Source organism: Desmodus rotundus, chromosome 2, assembly GCF_022682495.2.
Source record: "Desmodus rotundus isolate HL8 chromosome 2, HLdesRot8A.1, whole genome shotgun sequence".
NCBI lineage: Eukaryota > Metazoa > Chordata > Mammalia > Chiroptera > Phyllostomidae > Desmodus > Desmodus rotundus.
This window is the reverse complement of record NC_071388.1, coordinates 86850991-86869748: the sequence shown is the minus strand read 5'-3', so window position 1 is coordinate 86869748 and position 18758 is coordinate 86850991. Positions and strand designations below refer to the sequence as shown.

Genomic DNA, 18758 nt, shown 5'->3' with positions numbered 1-18758 from the left:
CTTTTATGATTCTCAGTGAACAGTTAGTTTTCAAAAATGTTCATAATAAACTTCCAGTTAGTTGTTCATACACTTTAGGAAAACTTCTCCATTGCTAGTCTCCATACCATTTAGCTACTGAATATCTTTTTTCTGACAAAGTTACAAATATTAGTGTTTTCCTTGCTTTCACTGAATAGTGTGTTGTGTGTGTGTATGTGTATATATGTACATATACACATATATGCATGTGTGTGTATGTGCATACTTTCCAGTGTAATAAGTACAGGTTTTTGACTTATATGTTTTGTTGCTGTATGACTATTTTTTGAAGTAATCACATTCTGTCTGCTCTCTCCATTAGCCTGTTGAATGGATTAACAGAGGAACATTGGATTCAGTCAGTGAGATGACATGGAGCATGCCAGACACTTCTAGTGACTTAGGATACAGACAAAAATTATTTCTGTAGAAGCCATTACATTCTAGCAGATTCTACTATCAGGATCATTTTGTGTTCTCTATTGTTCTCCCTGTTTTTACCCATTCTGCCTACCCTCAGTATTTTCCTAGAATGTCTCCCCTCTCCTTACTGGATTCTGTGCACAAATAAAATGTGTATGAATGATTACATATATTTGTTAAGAATTATGCTCAAGTCGTGTTTTCTGTTTTCTGTTGGTCTTGACTGTTAATCAGTTTTATTATTTAGAAAGCGTTCAGATTCTTGATGGGAATTATTTGTGGTTATAAAACATTAAGACTAGTGTCTATTTAATTATTATGACTACATTTAGCAAGTTCAGGATATTTGTTTTTAATACAGACTTTTATAACAATTCTTAAATGACAAATACAGTCCATTTAAAAATGTCTTGTTTGCAGCTGATTAACCCAAAACCCTATGGTTTCATTTGAGAAAAAAGTCATTATGGCCCTGAAAACTGGACAAAAGGGTAGATTTTAAGGATATCCAGGTCAATGAACTATTAAAATAATTATTAAAAATTTTAAAAGAATATTGCAGCTCTGTGATGACTGTTTCTGTATACTCTGTTTCATCCTTTGTTTTGTTTTGTTTCTAATCATCGGTGGTGGTTATATTCCAGGATGTCATAGACACTGCTAACAGTTCTTCAGCCGACTGTTTTGTGGCCCTTCTGCTGCCTTCAGTCCTTGATCAGCTTCAGTTCACAGAGCAAAATCTAGATGAGGCCTTAATAAGAAAAAAATGTGAAAGGATGGTCAAAGCTATTGAAGTTTTGTTAAATATCCTTTACTGTTATAAACATGGAAACTAAATAACCACTCATTTTTTTCAGTGTTGTATTTACTGCATTTTTGTCTTTAGTTGTAATTTTATAACTTATCATGTTTGTATCTCTTCAGAACGATTGGACTGAAGTTTAAACTAGAACTAATTTTCAAAGAATTTCTGTAAAAGTTATTCAGACTTTTTTATTTCTGTGTAAACCTTTTAAGCTAAAGAATATTTTTAGAAGTGCTTTTTAAACTTGATTTAGGCATTAGCACAACTTGAGATTGGAGCTATATTCTAAAATAACTGCCCTGTTACTTTCTTCTGATGCTAATTGCTGCCCCTGGATGATTTGTGGTGCTGTCTTTGCTGTAATGTATCAAAATAAGTAGATGTTGGTAAGGGTTTCATTATTTTAGCCTAGTAATTTTTAGCTGTGTTTTTCTTTAAAGCATAAATGTTTTTAATAAAGGTAGCATCATACTTGGTAATAAAAAGACAAATATTATCAAAACAAACTAACTTATTTCAAAAAAAAGTCCCTTGAGTGTAATTAGTGTAACGGCTTAATTTCTGTATACTGATTTTCTTAGGTCTTTCCTTGTCACCTTTTTGGGTTTTTTTAGGTCAGCTGATTCTAAGCCTCTAAAAAGTCCAGATCTCAATTTTTTAATATTTTATTAAAACTTATTATCAGCAAGGAGCCACTCTGTCTGAGCCAGATCACTTACATTTGCCTACTCAGGTTTTTTTGTATCTCAGAACAAGAAGAATTTGTTCAAATTTGTCCTACCTTAGAGCAAACTCCACATTTCTCTAACCTCCTCTCACAAGCTGCTGCTTCTTAATTTTCTTCTTCCTTTATAGCAGTGATTCTCAACCTCAGCTATTTATTAGAATCACCAGAAGAACGTTTAAAAAATACTGACATGAGAACCTTACTTCCAGAGATGCTAATTTAGTGGAGTAATGGGAAACCCTAGAGGGGAGGAGTGTCTATGATTATTTGGTGATTCTGACATACAGCCAAAATTGAGAACCACTGCTGCAGAGGCATGATTATTTTGCTTGACCTTAGAGATAGCTATAATGTATTCATGTCTTCTCTCATGAATTGTCACAAAACTTGACCCTTTTCAAATAATACTCAAAATAACTTAACAATATATGAACTACGAGAAAATAACTTCCTTTAGTTCAACAAATATTTACTGAACTATTGTGATATCTGCTATCAAAAAACTAAGGTCTAGTGGAGAAACAGATACTTTGTTTTACTTTTGAGTCAGAAACTTTCGGTGTCACTCTCATCTCTTGCCACTTACCAGTCACTTAAATGCTCTGAGCTCTAATTTCCTAATCTATCATTGAGTTAATGTAATAATAATTACACCGAATTGCAGTAAGGAGATAATTTGTATGCAATCATTCTAAATGCTAGAAAGTGCCATGCAAGTAATGGTTTTTTGAGAATGTGTCCCTTAACGAAACTTACCTCTCTGTGGAGATGATACTCTAAAAATGCACATTGCAAAAATTCTGACTACTATCAAATGTACCACGCTGATAGAACAACAGTTTACATATGGCAAGATTGATCTGGGGTTTGGGACAAAGGTAGCCGATTCCGAACTGAGGTACGTGTATGAGCTCTAAATTGCAAAATGGTAGTGATTCTCATTCCTTTTGGAGGCTCATCCTTGGAGTATGTTCTATTAACTCAAGGTGTAGCAGAGAATTAAAAACATTTTCGTAATGAATTTTTATAAAATTTATTCAATTCATAGGTCACATGCTTCTGAAGAAAGATATTAACATCTGTGATTTGTTTTTCATTGTTTAGGTTTGTTTTGTCATGTTTTAATTTATTGTGATTACCTACCTAAGGGTCTTTCATACTACTGAACATTTTTTTTCTGGAGGTCCTTTTTGATATTACCGTAGTAATTACTTTTATGTTCAATTAATTTCATATGTTTAAATGAAAAAACAGGGATAGTTTTTATTACAAAGAAATCAGTCACTGCTGAAGATTTCATAACCACAAAGACGATTTTTCTACCTTAGCATGATAAGATTTATGGTTAAAAGTGGCATAGTAATAAAATTATTTTATCCTTCTCCTTCCATATGAATTAAGTCCATCTAACAATTATTGAGGACCTGCTAAATGTTAGACACTATGATTTGTTCCAATTTTCTTATCATAATTGTTGGAATTGCCTTCTCCAACAACAAGGATTATCTGCTTACTTTTTGTACAGCCTTTTAGGTACATGGCTGAGAATACAGCTTAGTATAGTTATTCAGTAAATATTAGGTATTTTTTATTGCCTCATGTTGCCCTCTATTTATATTCCAGTGACAAAGCTAACAGTTAAATGGGTTGTATTACCAATGCTGCTGATAATTTGAAGCAGAAAGTTAAAACTTGGTGGTATTTGAGAGTAGAAAAGGAAGTGCCGTCTCTGCTATTAATGCTAGTTTGTTCTCTTTGGGTCTTGGTGTCTATGATATTTTTACTTCTCGGTGATGTTTTTACTTCTCGAAACAAACAATACTGTATCTCCTTGAGGTTTAAAAACAAAGAAGTTCGCTTTTCCTTTTTCTTTAGAATTGTGGATAAAGATAAATTCTAAGCAGTTTTTGAGTTAACTAATTTAAATATGATTTTTTTTAAAGCAAACTTGCTGCTGATGTAATTTTGAAAACTCTTGATTTGATGAACAAACTTAAACATTTGGTTCCTGGTATGGAAGTAAGCTTCTACAAAATCCTTCAGGTCAGTTTATAATCTTCAAATAATTGAAATTTTTTCCCAATGTATGTTTCTGTTTTAAAATTCCTAATTTGGGGATGATTTTCTTAGAGTCGGCATTCAGAAGAAAGTTTAGAGTTGTTACTTGTCTTAAGTAGCCAAAATATTCTCACTACACAGCTATTTTACACAGTTTCATAGAAATTGAACACAAGTGCGTCTGGTTCTAATATACGGCATGTTCCTGACATCGGTGTTTCCTCAGCCTTTTTCTCTTTTGTGTTCAGTTGCCTTCACTTACTTTTATTGGCATTGTGGTGATGAGGGAAGTGGTATGTGTTTGGGGGGGTTTGTTTCTATTTGGAGTTGGTGAGTTAGGGTATTAAGGGGGTGGGGAGACATTTGGAAGGAAAGTACTTGATTGTCAATAAGATTAGAGAGGGTGTTCAAAAAATAGCTACATTATACTTTGAGTACCTACAAGACACTCACATTGTAAAATGTTGATAGTTATAAAAGGATTCATGCTCTAATGTTTTTCTCAGTTTTTACTTAGCTTAAAAATTGAGTCAAACTGATTTTATGTCGATTCTTAGATGTTTTTTAGAATGGGTGATTTGGGGCTTACAATACTAATGCAAAATTTTTATTGACATCAAGGAGTTATACTTAAGTATAGTTGTTTAATTGCATCAGTCAGTTGTGGATGATATTTTAAATTCATCAAAATTTTAAGGCATGATGTTCATAGGCACAATTAAAAGCATTCTAAACCATTGCCAGAATTTTAAAGCTAGTGTTAATATTGATTGCTAAGATAATTTTAACAAGGTAAAGACTAATAAATACATTCAAACATCAAATAGAAATACTTTAGAATTATTTTTTGACTTAGCTCTGTTTACTCACCTTACACCTGACATTATTTATTACTTCTGCCTCTTGTTTTCTGGTTTCTGATTTGCTTAGGATCCACGCCTGATAACACCATTGGCTTTTGCTTTAACATCAGATAATAGAGAACAAGTACAGTCTGGACTGGGAATATTATTGGAAGCTGCTCCACTGCCAGATTTTCCTGCTTTAGTGTGAGTTGTAATCACTTGTAATGTATCTCACAGTGCTGGAATATCCTGCTGTGTTTCTTTACTAGGGCTCAATATAGGTAGATTAGGAAATTAGTGAATTGAATGCTTCATTGCAATACTTCATTGTAATTTTTCAAGTAATTAAAAAAACTTCATTCTAACTGAAAAGACCAGGTGTATACCCAGGGAAAAGTAGATCCAGGTGGCTGAATATGTTCTCCAGGTACTGTGTCTCTGTCTCTCAGCACCTCTTTTTAATGTAGTAGATTCTGGACTAAGCTTATATCCTGCCAGTTTAGTTCCTCCCTAGAAAGAGCTTTTCCTTTCCAACCATTTAAATAAGTCCCAGCATCACTGTCATTGACCAGATATGGGACATTTGCTAAGGAGGGGACCTTGACAAATGCTAAGGGTTCGTCTATGAGAACTACGTGGACCGGAATTTGGAAGTTGGGAGTTCAAGGGGTGGGAGGTAAGCGGTAGGAGAATTCCCAGAGAAAAATTCTGTACTTTCATCAGGAAGTGGAATAGATAATGGCCAGGCAAAATTATCTGCAACACTCATTAATTTTAAACATTAAGAGAATATTTGCAGTTATTTTTGGAAAAAAATTATATTTTCAGACCTATCTGAAAACAAAATGGTTGATAAAATGTTTAGTAGGTTTATATGTAGTTTTAAAAAGTTTAAGCGATTTATGTAAATGCATTTGCAAAAGTATTTCGAATAAACCAAAGCAGTGGTAACTAGGTAAGATATTTCCACATGCCAGTGATCAGCAAATTGTAGCCAGCAGACAGGAGCCTGTTTTTGTAAATAAAGTTTTATTGGCATGGGGCCACATCCATTCATTTTCATACTGTCTGTATTGACTTTGATACGACATCAGGGTCGGGAAGTTGTAACAGAGACTCTGTACACTCTCCAACCTAAAATACTTAGTACTGTCTTGTCCTTTGAAGAAAAGTTTGTTAACCTCTGCTATTTCTATTAACTGACTTAGCAAACTCATTTTTAGAATTAATTTAAATAGTCATAAATTAAGAGGAGAAGTACGGTGGAAAACAAGACCTAGAGATCACATAATCAGAATTCCTTTTATTTTATAATAAATATTTTTTAAGAAATAAATGGACAAATGGGGAGCTTCCCAAGTCACAGATAAAAATGGTCTGTAAAGCTGCCTCACTTTGTGGTGGCTTCTTGCTTCAGCTGTGGTAGGTAATCTGACACGAAGCAAACCCCCACACTTCCAAGCAGAAAGCTTCAGTGTCACTGAGAGTGGGCGTCTCCTCTTCTGTCTCTATGTGACGCCTTCCCAGCATTTCACTATGTCTTGGTCGTCCTTGTCTTACTTGTGTAATTTTCTCTGTGGAAACTCTCTCAGGTATCTATTTATATCTATTTATGCCTTCATTTACATTACCTTAGGCAGTTTAATAAGGTGAAATTACATGCTGGATGGATGTGTGGGTGGGTGTGTAGGTAGGTTTCTTTGGTGTGTGTTAATTTTATTTAAATATTTAACAAACATCCTGTGACGGTCAGCTGTGTGCCAGATTCTCTTCTAGGCATTTTGGACATTGTAGTGAACTTCTGTCATGAGGTTTGCATTCTATTTGGGAGACAAGTTGAATAAGTTTATAACGTGCACATCACTATGAGCAGAGGGACCTCTCTGAAGAAGTGAATTTGAATTGACACCTGGTGATAAGGAGCCAGCACTACGCAGTTCTGGTGGGAAAAGTGCTCTGGGTAAAGAAACAGCTTGTACAAAGGCCCTGAGACAGAAATGACAGGGGATCAATGAAAGAGGCGGAATGGAAGTCAGGTTTGTGAGACCATACACTGAGGGAGAAAGGAAAAGCATGAAGGACATAGGTAAAGGCCAGGTGATGTTGCCCGTGGTAAAAATATTTTCACCATTACCAATAATGCACTTAATTTTTACAAATAAATTTACATTCACAAACTAGTTCTGTTGCCTCCAAACCAGAGGTGGAGTGGTTGTTATAAAGGGTTGTAAATAGAAGAGTTTCCTTCAACAAATTAAGGTATTTCCCAAAATTCCGCTTCATCATAGACTCCAAGATTATTTCAAAAATATTTGGGGACTTTACCAAAAAGATCCACTCTAAAAGATGCCCTAATTCTGTACTAACTCTGCCTTTTGCTTTACTTTTATGTAATATTTCTTATTCTTTTTGATCTTCATTCAGACTTGGAGAAAGTATAGCAGCAAACAACGCCTACAGACAACAGGAAACAGAACATCTGCCCAGAAGAACGTCTTTGCAATCATCAAATCACAGTTTTCCAGCATCGGTAAAATGTCCAACTCCTCCACTTTTGAAAGATAGAGTTCCTGGATCAAACATTGAGGACTTAATAGAGAAACTTCAGTCTGGAGCAGTGGTGGGTGACAAATAGCCATTATAAATGAGATTCTGCTTGCTACATACAATGAATATCAGCTCCAATTATAACATTTATTTAAATAACTTTAGATGTGGATTTGATTGTTGAAATCTTTTAATATAACAGTAAAAGTATTCTGGAAAGCTTGAAACTAAGGAAAAACAGCTATAAAATTCCTATATTTTAACACCGCTATTGTTCTTTTCCTACTGTTCCCAGCCAGCCCACCCTCCCCCACATCCTCAGATTAAGAAATATACAGGATCCAGCACAAATAAGTCCCCTTTTTTATTACAAAATTTTTTATTACAAAATCCTAAGCATGTAATTCTGTAACATAATGGTATCACACTCAAGTATACCATGTGACATTTTAACTGAAATGTTCAAATTAAAACTATAAATTATTACACCCATATTATTATGCAGGCCTTACTTCTGACAGACCCTGTATTTTAAATTCCCACATGTATTCCAAATTTTACCCAGATATTCTCATGTAGTAACTAGGTTAGTAAAATATTTGTGAATTGCCCGGTAAGACATTCATATTTTTTAATTGTTACTCATTAAGTTTTAATGACTTAGTTTTTTAGTAGGCATTTATTTTATTTTTTTAATCTTTATTATATTTTTTCCATTACCATGTAGTGCCCTTATACTTCCACCCCCCAGAAATCACCACACTTGCCCATGTTCATGACCTTTTTGCTCAACCCTCTAACTTCCCACCCCACTGTCCCCCCACCACTAGCTGTCATCTGCTCTCCTTCTATGAGTCTGTCAGTTTTGCTTGTTAGTTCAGTTTGTTCATTAGATTCCACATATGAGTGAAATCACATGGTATTTGTCTTTCTTTGAGGGGCTTATTTCATTAGCATAATAATCTCCAGGTCCATCCATGCTGTTGCAAAGGGTAAAATTTTCTTATTTTTTATGGCTCAGTAGAATTCCATTGTGTAAATGTCCCATAGTTGTTTTATCCACTCATCTTTTGGGCATTTATTTTTTTACTTTGTCATGTTAAAATTTTCTGATTTTTGACTCAATCGTATTAAAATTTAGGTAAAGGATCAAATTAATGATGTGAGAATATCTGACATCATGGATGTATATGAGATGAAACTATCTACATTAGCTGTGAGTACTTATTTTAACTAAGTGTAACAATTAAGCTTTAATGGATGTTTTCTAGTAAATGATGAAGATTAACACAATGCTTTTTGTTGTTTTGTTTTTTTATAGTGCAAAGAAAGCAGGCTACAAGATCTCTTAGAAGCAAAAGCTTTAGCCCTCGCACAGGCTGATAGGTTGATTGCTCAGTATCGCTGTCAAAGAACTCAAGCTGAGGCAGAGGTGTGTATAATATATGGACACATTTAATTAGTAAAAAACTAAATGAAGTGAAATATGTACAAAATATTTGTTGTATCTTTATTGCTCTGGTTGGAGTAAATTGTCCTCAGCATTTCACACAACTACTTCCTCCTTCTTTAGACCCTCTTCCCTTTAACTTTGGTTACACCATTATCTTCTGACTTTCTTTCTATCCTAACGGATTTTTTTTTTCCAAATTCAGTTGACATACAATGTTACATTAGTTTTAGGTGTATAACATAGTGATTAGATGTTTATATACCTTACAAAGTGATGACCCTGATAAAGCTAGTACCCATCTGACACCATACATAGCTATTCTAATATTTACTATATTATCTATATTATACTTTATTTCCCTGTGACTATTTTTATTTGTATTTAATCTCTTTCACTTTTTTCATTCATCCTTTTGACCCCCTTTCCACCTGGCAACCATCAATTTGTTCTCTGTATCTATGAGTTTGCTTTTGTTTATTTGTTTATTTTGGTTTTTTAAATACCCTTTTTGAGCTTCTTTATTTTCCATTCAACTGTAAATTTTGGGTTTTACAAGTATTATGTGCTAAGCCTTCCCCCACTTTTTGAATTTAAATATAGTTGGCATACAATAGTATGTTAGTTTAAGGTATACAATACAGTGATTGATGTTTTTCTACCTTAAGATGCGATCACCACACTACGTCTAGTAACCCTCTGTCACCGTGCAGAGTAATGCAAATCAAAACCACAATGAGGTACCACCTCACACATGTCAGAATAGTTATTACCAAAAGTCAACAGATAACAGGTGTTATCAAGGATGTGGAGAAAAGGAAACCCTCGTGTACTGTTGGTGGGAGCGTAAATTGGTGCAGCCACTATCAAAAACGGTATGGAAATTCCTCAGAAACCTGAAAGCAGGACAACGGTATGACCCAGCAATTCTACTTCTCAGTATTTACCCTTCCCCTTTTTTTAGGTACTCCATGTTTTCAATCATTACCAGGTGGTTAATGTCCCCAAATTTATATGCAGAACCCTTTTCCCTAAGCACTAAATGCCTCCTTGTGTAGCTGAATTTAAATATATAGCAAATACTGCAAACTCATCATAACCAATACTGAAGTCATCACCCTCTCATAAAAATGTAGTCTTTCTTGTATATTCATTCCTTCAAGTGTTCTTAAAGTTTATCAAACAAGAAACATGGAAATCACACAGTTTACCTTCTACAGTTGGTCATTACCAAGTCCGGTTGATTTTACCTAAATACTAATTTTTTCTGTTTGTTTGTTTTTTGTTTTATTTGTCTGTTCTTGCTGCTATTTGCTGTAGGTCAAAACCTTTTCATTTCTCAAATAAATCATTGCAAAGTCTCTAGGTTTCCTACCTTCAGTCTAGTCTCTTCTCAACCTTCTATTATATACAAAGTCATCTTACTTTTGTATTTGGCTCTACCATCCTCCTTCCACAGTAATCCCAGAAGCAGTAATCTGATACTATCACTCTTGTGCCGAACATCCTTTAGTGTCTTACCTTCAGCTCAGAAATAATTCAAGTTCCTTATTTTGGCATACTAGGATTCTAACTACTTCTCATTCCATATCTCCTTGCATTTTTGTGCATTCTTGGCAGTCAGCCATATTAGATTACTTTGCTATTTCTGAAGCTTCACAGTCTTCGCTTTCTCTGATCTTGCACTAGCTCTTCCATCTCTAGAACACCTTTTCCTCTCTAATTCTTGAAATAATCCTTCAGATTTTAGTTAATCTCCATTTCCCAGGAAGCATCTCTGGTCTTCTTCTTCCATCACATGCTTAGTGATTCTTCCTACATATATCTACCCTGTGCTTCTCTTTAACACTTCTCACACTGTGTGAAAGTCGTGTGACTTCACCTCCACCTTTGATACGTAATAAGTATATATGACTAACAGATCTTTCAGTAACCCAGTAGATGCTAGCCTATTAGATAGTTTGTAAATCTTTCAAATTGTAGACACTGAGCATATTAAATAATGATAGTGGAAAAATCTCTATTGCATTTTCTTTTAGGCACGGACACTTGCTGGTATGTTGAGAGAAGTTGAGAGAAAAAATGAAGAGCTTAGTGTATTGCTAAAGTCACAGCAGGCTGAATCAGAAAGAGCCCAGAGTGATATTGAGCATCTCTTTCAACATAATAGGAAGTTACAGTCTGTGGCTGAAGAACATGAAATACTGACAAAATCCTACATGGAACTTCTTCAGAGGTAAATTAATAAATGTTTCTGTTTAAGATTATAATTTATAAGGAATGCATAGCACTTCTTTTCTGTGGTCCTAAAATCTTTTTGTAAGCATTTATACATACTGATAATATTATAAGGTGGGCAGTAGTTATCAAGAAACTTAGTAAAGTGGAATGGAGTATTGTTTACTCAAACTCAGTGTTAAGGTTGGAAACAGAATACAGGTCTCTTTCTTTCCAGTTGGCTCTACTGCTTTTCATTTGTTCATCAGTCATCTGGGATGTTAGCACTGCAAGGACAAGTTTTGTCTCTTTAATACTTCACACTGTGTGAAAGTCGTGTGACTTCACCTCCATCTTTGATAAGTAATAAGTATATATAATCCCTAAGCCCTAAAACAGTGCTTGGTACATAGTTAGGCACTCCATAAGCAGTAATTGAATGACCCGAAGTTGTCACAGTTTATATTAGGTTTAACCATATGAATTGGTCATTTCTACAAATTGAAAGTGGTTGAATATTAACCCTTTCATGTCATTCAGCCTAATAGAATGGAAATTTGGGTGTTAGTGTTTAACTGATCTCTAAATTTTTATCCTTAATGCCATTGCATACAGTTTACTTATATGTGACTAGGTCTGTACAATAAATTCTTAAAGGCAAATTGCTGTAAAGGCTATGTGCTTTTAAATTTTTGATAGATTTTCAAGTTTCCCACCAAGAAGGCTATACTAATTTATACACTCACTAGCAAAGTATAAGATTGATTTTTTCCTTTCTTGTAAAGCAAACTTTTTATTTTTTAGGCCAATCTTAAAACTTCTGAATTATAAGGAAGACCAGGAACAATCGTGTATTTTTCTACGAAACAATAAAAATACAGATACTCTGGTTAACTTGTTCCTTATTTTAATATATATTTTAAGATTGGTTAAGATTTGAAAAATTTCTACTCTTCTGTGTTGTTAATAAAAGAGTTATAGACAGCATGGATGGAACTAGAGAGCATTATGCTAAGTGAAATAAGCCAGGCGGTGAGGGACAAATACCATATGATCTCACCTTTAACTGGAACATAATCAACAAGAGAAAAAAGCAAACAAAATATAACCAGAGACATTGAAGTTAAGAACAATCTAACAATAGCCAGAGGGGAGTGGGGAGGGGACAGTGGGGAGAGGGGATTACAGGAACTACTATAAAGGACACATGGACAAAATCAAGGGGGAGGGTGGAGGTGGGGGAGGGAGGTGGGTTTGGCTGAGTGGGGTGGAGGGATGGGGAGAAAAGGCAGACAACTGTAAATGAATAACAATAAAAATTAAAAATAAATAAATAGTTATGGAAAATGGTGAACTTTGGAAGATCCATGGGCATATTGCCACATCAATAAAAATGAAGGGTAGAAAATGTGTAACATCTAGAAACTATGTGATGACAGGGTGACTTCTAAACAGGTTGTTTTCTCCCAACAACTCTATATAAGATCAGATCGAGGGAGCCCTGATAAAGTGAACTATTAGTGTTAAGTCAGGGTGTAAAAAAAAGTTAGCAGGTGGTCCAAGAGAAATAGTGGTTTCTAAGACCTGCTAATGTTCCAGATAGTGATTGAAGAGCCGAGAAGTGAAACTCCTGCCTTCAGGGGCCATGTAGGTAACAAGTAAAGGAAGCTGCTGGGGAAAACTCAACTGTAATAATAGGGAATTTAAATTTAGATTTTAAAAATGTTGTGTAGGACAGAAAAAATACTTCTGCTGGCCCAATATGGCTAGTGTACCAGTCAGTTTGTTTATCTTAGTGCTTAGTAAAGTGAAAAGGACAGTTTATGCTTATGTTACCCTAAAAAGAAAAGGCCAAAGTGAGAGGCAGCAAGTGTTTGAGGTTACAAAAGAATAGGTATTTGGGGAAGCACTGATTCATGCAGAAACCCAAATAATGTACAAATTTGGGAGGGGAGGGGAGAGGGTTTTATGAGAAAGGGAAGAGAAATAATTACATAAATAAAAGAAAGGAATTTCTATAGGTGCAAATAAACTAACTTACTGTTCAGCTATACATGATGGTGCTGATTCTGAGGAATGTCTTTAATTTTCAGTTTGGTAGTCAAGATGTCTGCTTTACTCTTAGGATTGCAAACAGTTTTTTGAAATACAGTGTTAATTTGGCTCAGGCCCAACATTATTTTGCCCAGTTCAAACATTGGAAAGGTTTGAGGGTGAGACATGCAAGGCAGTTCCTTTGGAGTAGCTGCCTAGCTCTATTTAAAAATGGCTCCACTTATGTCAACTTTTCACACTTAAGATAGTTGGATATTAAAGTAGTACTTCTTTCTGTGTTTACCTTGCAGTTAAAATAAGTAGGACTATTAGATGCAGAGTTTTAAAGAGGCAAAAAAAATTTAGAATCCTCTACTACTTTATTCAGTAATTTGGCATTTTTAATTAAACATATATTATGCCCAAGAGGCTAATGATGACAAAATTTCACAGATGTTGTTTCAGTTTCTTGATCTAACTATAAAGATAGCTCTATGTATTTTATAGGAGATTATGTAATGTATATCATCTGTAAAATAAATCTCTGTATTCATAAACATGAGGCTAATGCCCCATGCATTTCCATTTCATACTCATTTTATCACCTGTCAGCCAAAACATGTCTTTACTGTCTTTTACAGTTAATCTCTATTTATGCCCTGCTTGTTCATAATACTCCTCCTTTAACCTGCCATGTATGCAATTTGGTTAGAAGAAAAAGTAAAGAAAACAATGAGTTTCTTTTCTGTGTTATGGTGTCTTCCATAAAAATAGCACTCATCTCCTTGTCTTTTCAGGAATGAAACTGTTGAAAAGAAGAATAAAGAGTTACAGGTCACATGTGATTCTCTAAGTAAACAAATTGAGACACTGAAAAAGTTGAATGAGTCACTCAAGCAACGAAATGAAAAGTAAAATTTATAGTTCTTTATTCTAATTATTTTGGAATTTTCTTTTTTAAAAAATATTTTATTTATTTTTTAGAGAGAAGGGAAGGGAGGGAGGAAGAGAGGGAGAGAAACATCAATGTGTGGTTGCCTCTTGGGCGCCCCCTACTGGGGACCTGGCCCACAACCCAGGCATGTGCCCTGACTGGGAATCAAACCAGCGACCCTCTGGTTCGCAGGCTTGCACTCAATCCACTGAGCCACACCAGCCAGGGCTATTTTGAAATTGTCAAAAATAATGATTCCCTTTATACAGAACATTGTTCTGTACAGATAAATTAGTAGAATTTTTAACTTATTTTATATATAAAACATATTTGGCAGAATTTAAGGGTAATTACTATTCTTAGAAATTTTCTCTTAAAATACTTGAGAAGGAAAAGAAATGTCATGGTTTATTGATGTTTTCTTCTGCTTTTTAAAAATAACTTCAGAACTGTGGCCCAACTAATAGAGAGAGAAGAACAGAGGAAAGAAGTGCAGAACCAACTAGTAGACAGAGAACGTAAACTGGCAAGTAAGTAGCTTTTTATTTAACAAATTTTTTGTGTGTTAACATGTGTCAGAAGAGAATCAAGACACGAGTGGATTTTATTTGGTTCTTCATTAGTTTCCACAGTTCTCTCATTTTCTAAAACCTTAAATCACATCCTAAACAGCTCTCCTTTTCTTGCCATAACATTTCATAAAGCAATTTAATTAAATTGATTTTAAAAATTGGGAGTTATAGGAAGTTACTGCCTTTTTAAAAATAAAACATTTTAAAGGAACATAACAGCAGGTGGCAGTGCTAGGTAACTTTTAGTTATTAGCTTCTTAATGCTAGCTCTGAAGTGATCCACAAAAAACATTTTTGTTCTAACTCACTTGCCTTAGAGCACAGAGATCATCTACCTATATAATTTTTCATAGTTTTCTCTCTCCCTTTCTCTTTTAACCCTTAAGCTGAGGATTATCCTTCCCCTCATTACTATATATTATCTTTACAACACAGGAAGAGGGACAGACATGGATATTGACATTTTTCTAGTATACTGGAAGAGTTACGTGGGGTTTTTTTATTCATCAAGTACTATAAAACTTATTTCCAGCAAGGTATATCTTTGTCCCCCTAGTTGTTTTTCTTTCGCTCTTATGACAGAATAGCTACTAAAACTTTTCAGGGTAAGTTAGTATAGGACCCCTGAACACATAGCTGACTGTTTGTTTTTAAGATTTGCAACAAAAAACAAAATTACAAGAAGAAAGGATTAAAGTCTTACAAAAAGAAAGAGAAGATAAAGAAGAAACCATTGATGTTCTTAGAAAAGAATTAACCAGAACAGAACATATAAGAAAAGAATTGAGCATTAAGGTAACAATTCTGTTGAGTTCATATTTGCAGTAAAATGAGAAATTCTTATTTTGTATAAAAGTTGAATTGGATAAATTATTCTCTTTCTTTAGTATTATTTTGTATTGAAGATATTAGGATCTCAAAATGGTTTGGCAATTGTTATGAGTACTCTTCACAATGTAAAAACCTGTATTTCATAAGATAATCAAACATTTATTAAATATATACTGTTAGCCAGCACTTACTGTTGTTAAGTGGGCAAGGAATCCAGAAAAGTGTTCCCATTCTTTATGTCACATAAAGTAAAGAGCGTAAGTGACAGAAGAGGCATAACATTCCATGACACATTTACGGATCTCCTGGATCTGCCTTGATGTGGTTATTTTAAGAATAATTCTAATTAGTAATTAGAATCTAAAATTTAATTTACAATTAGCAAAATTTCAATAGTTAGCATTGACTTAAAAAGACAAATAGAATGTATCTTCCCAATTAATATTATATTATTTAGTGATTACTTACCTGAAACCATATAATTTTGTTAACTAAATTATATATATTTATAATGTGTTGTTTGAAAGGGTTGTTTTACAAATGAAAAATAAAGATATCTTAAAATATCTGTGAAGAGAAAAATGCAAACTTTTTTATTTTCCTCTTCCCCCTCTCTTAGGCTTCCTCCCTAGAAGTTCAAAAGTCCCAATTAGAAGGCCGCTTGGAAGAGAAAGAGTCACAAGTGAAACTTCAGCAAGAAGAGTTGAACAAACACTCTCATATGATAGCAATGATCCACAGTTTAAGTGGTGGAAAAATAAATCCAGAAACTGTGAATCTCAGTCTATAGACATTCTCTATCTATTGGTGGAGGTGGGGTGGGACGGTAATTTCTGACTTCAAACAAATAACAAATAATTATTAATTTAGTAAAGAACCTGATCTGATACGTGGCTTCATTTGGTCTTAAAGTTTTACTTCCTATGTTTGGCTTTTATTGCTTAAAGTTTTCTTGGTTCTTACATTAGAATGTTATTCTCAACCTCCATTATTGTTTTTTGTAAGGCTTTTTTCCTTTTCCTTAGTTGCTTCCCACTTTATTCTGTTTAATTAGTCTCATTTGTGATTATTTAGATTTTAAAATCCAACTTGTTTGATGTAACAATCGTAAAGGTTAATAAATTGAAAATGTGACTAGTGAAAAGAAAAGTCATGAGATGGCCACACAAGTTTTTCTCTAAAGTAGCACAAAAGGAAATATCAGTGAATTTAAAATAATTTTATTACTGCACTGAAAGCTCAATAAGATAAATGATGTAAGGTCTAAATTTGAAAAAACAAAGCAATGAATATAAAAGAAATAATGTATAAAAATTAGATAATAGCCTGTGTTAAATGACTGTGCTGTTTGTCACATATAAAACTAATACCTTGTAGGATTATTTATGAGATAGCTTTAGTTTTATTCTTTAAAATGTATGTTGGCCCATCCATATAATTTCAATTAATTCTGAATTTCTTATGATTTACATCGGATACCTTAGATTATCCTTAATACCTATTTACAAATTTATTTGTTGTTAATTCTAATGTGAACTTTATTTAATGTATGGCCTTTCACTTAAATAGTTTTTAAAAGTGGTCATTTAATTTTAAAGCATAGGTTACATATTCATATTTCTCTTTTTTTTAAATTTTTATTGTTATTCAATTACAGTTGTATGCCTTTTCTCCCCATCCCTCCACCCCACCCCAGCTGAACCCACCTCCCTCCCCCACTTTCACCCTCCCCCTTGATTTTGTCCATGTGTCCTTTATAGTAGTTCCTGTCATGTTTCTCTTTAATACAAGGGAAGTTTTCAGTAATCTTCATTTGAATCAAATGTTATCAGTGGTGTTTAAGAAGAGTTTTTATATCAATATTTTGGTTGATTACTATATTTTTGCAACTATTAATTATACTTGGTGTTTTTTTTCACTATTTATATCTCCATTTGCCTTAGGTGAACTTAGATTTACTTTTCTATTTTTCAGCTAGAGTATATCTGAATTTATGTTTAGAAATTAAACAAATATATTTTGTGTAATTCACTAATTACATTAACTAATATCAAACTATAATAGTTTTATATAGCTGTGTGAATTTTGTTCAGGTATTCAAATTTTTAAAAAGAGCATTGTGCAAAATAACATTTTAAATTGCTGGTTGTTTTATAAGGAATGCATTCTATTTTATTTTTTTTAAATTTTATTGTTGTTCAATTATAGTTGTCTGCATTTTCCCCCCACTGCCCCTCCCCACCCCACCCAAACCCCTCTCCCTCCCTTGCTTCTACCCTCCCCCTTGGTTTTGTCCATGTGTCATTTATAGTAGTTCCTGAAAACCCTTCCCCCCATTATACCCTCCCACCTCCCCTCTGGTTACTGTCAGATTGTTCTTACTTTCAGTGTCTTTGGGTTTATTTTGCTTGCTTTTTTTTTTGTTGATTAGATTCCAGTTAAATGTGTGATCATATGGTATTTGTCCCTCACCTCCTGGCTTATTTCACTTAGCATAATGCTCTCCAGTTCTATCCATGCTGTCCCAAAGGGTAGGAGCTCCTTCTTTCTCTCTGCTGAGTAGTATTCCATTGTGTAAATGTACTATAGTTTTTTGATCCACTCATTTAACTGATGGGCACTTAGGTTGTTTCCAGCACTTGGCTATTGTAAATTGTGCTGCTATGAACATTGGGGTGCATAGGTTCTTTTGGACTGGTGTTTTAGGGTTCTTAGGGTATAATCCCAGCAGTGGAATTGCTGGGTCAAAAGGCAGTTCCATTTTTAGTTTTTTGGGGAAATTCTTTATTGTTTTCCACAGTGGCTACACCAATCTGCAAGGAATGTGTTCTATTTCTTAATGTGCAACTGCATACATTTTCAATTTAATATGAAAAATGTTTAAATGACTACATATGACTAAGAACAAAAGGCTCTGTAAAATAAAGAAACGTGCCAAAAGCTCTAGGGAAAATCAAACTGTCTTTATAAGTCAGACACTCAAAACACCGAACCCAGCCCGGTGCTGCCCAGCAGAACTTAGACAATGGAAGTGTTCTACACCCACACTGTTTAGTCTTATAGCCTTTAGCCGCATATGGATATTGAGCACTTAAAATGTGGCTAATGGAACTGAAGAAATGAATTTTTAATTTTGTTGAATTTTAATTTTCTATTGTGATTCTATTACAGTTGTCCCAAATATTTTTTCCCTTTTGCACTCCTCCACCCCGTCCACCCGTCTCTCCTGTAGTCAATCCCCTCTCCCCGTTGTCTGTGTTCATGAGTTACTCATTTATGTTTGACTGATCCCTT

General features: G+C 34.1%; 1 protein-coding gene across 2 annotated transcripts in view; it reads left to right on the top strand.

Moving 5' to 3' along the window:
• The window catches only part of CIP2A (cellular inhibitor of PP2A), a 34214-nt gene extending 17864 nt beyond the window's left edge, over nucleotides 1–16350 (top strand). Inside the window, exons 10-21 of one of the 2 annotated variants that reach the window (XM_045186049.3) lie at nucleotides 1089–1248; nucleotides 2733–2874; nucleotides 3920–4019; nucleotides 4965–5083; nucleotides 7304–7409; nucleotides 8568–8642; nucleotides 8748–8858; nucleotides 10916–11112; nucleotides 13925–14038; nucleotides 14509–14591; nucleotides 15289–15428; nucleotides 16084–16350. In XM_045186049.3, the coding sequence (XP_045041984.2) occupies nucleotides 1089–1248; nucleotides 2733–2874; nucleotides 3920–4019; nucleotides 4965–5083; nucleotides 7304–7409; nucleotides 8568–8642; nucleotides 8748–8858; nucleotides 10916–11112; nucleotides 13925–14038; nucleotides 14509–14591; nucleotides 15289–15428; nucleotides 16084–16254 (1518 nt within the window). In that variant the 3' untranslated portion in view covers nucleotides 16255–16350. Of the gene's footprint in view, nucleotides 1–1088; nucleotides 1249–2732; nucleotides 2875–3919; nucleotides 4020–4964; nucleotides 5084–7303; nucleotides 7500–8567; nucleotides 8643–8747; nucleotides 8859–10915; nucleotides 11113–13924; nucleotides 14039–14508; nucleotides 14592–15288; nucleotides 15429–16083 lie in introns of both variants that reach the window. The other variant, XM_024578064.2, reaches the window with a different exon arrangement.
• Nucleotides 16351–18758: the final 2408 nt, after the last annotated feature.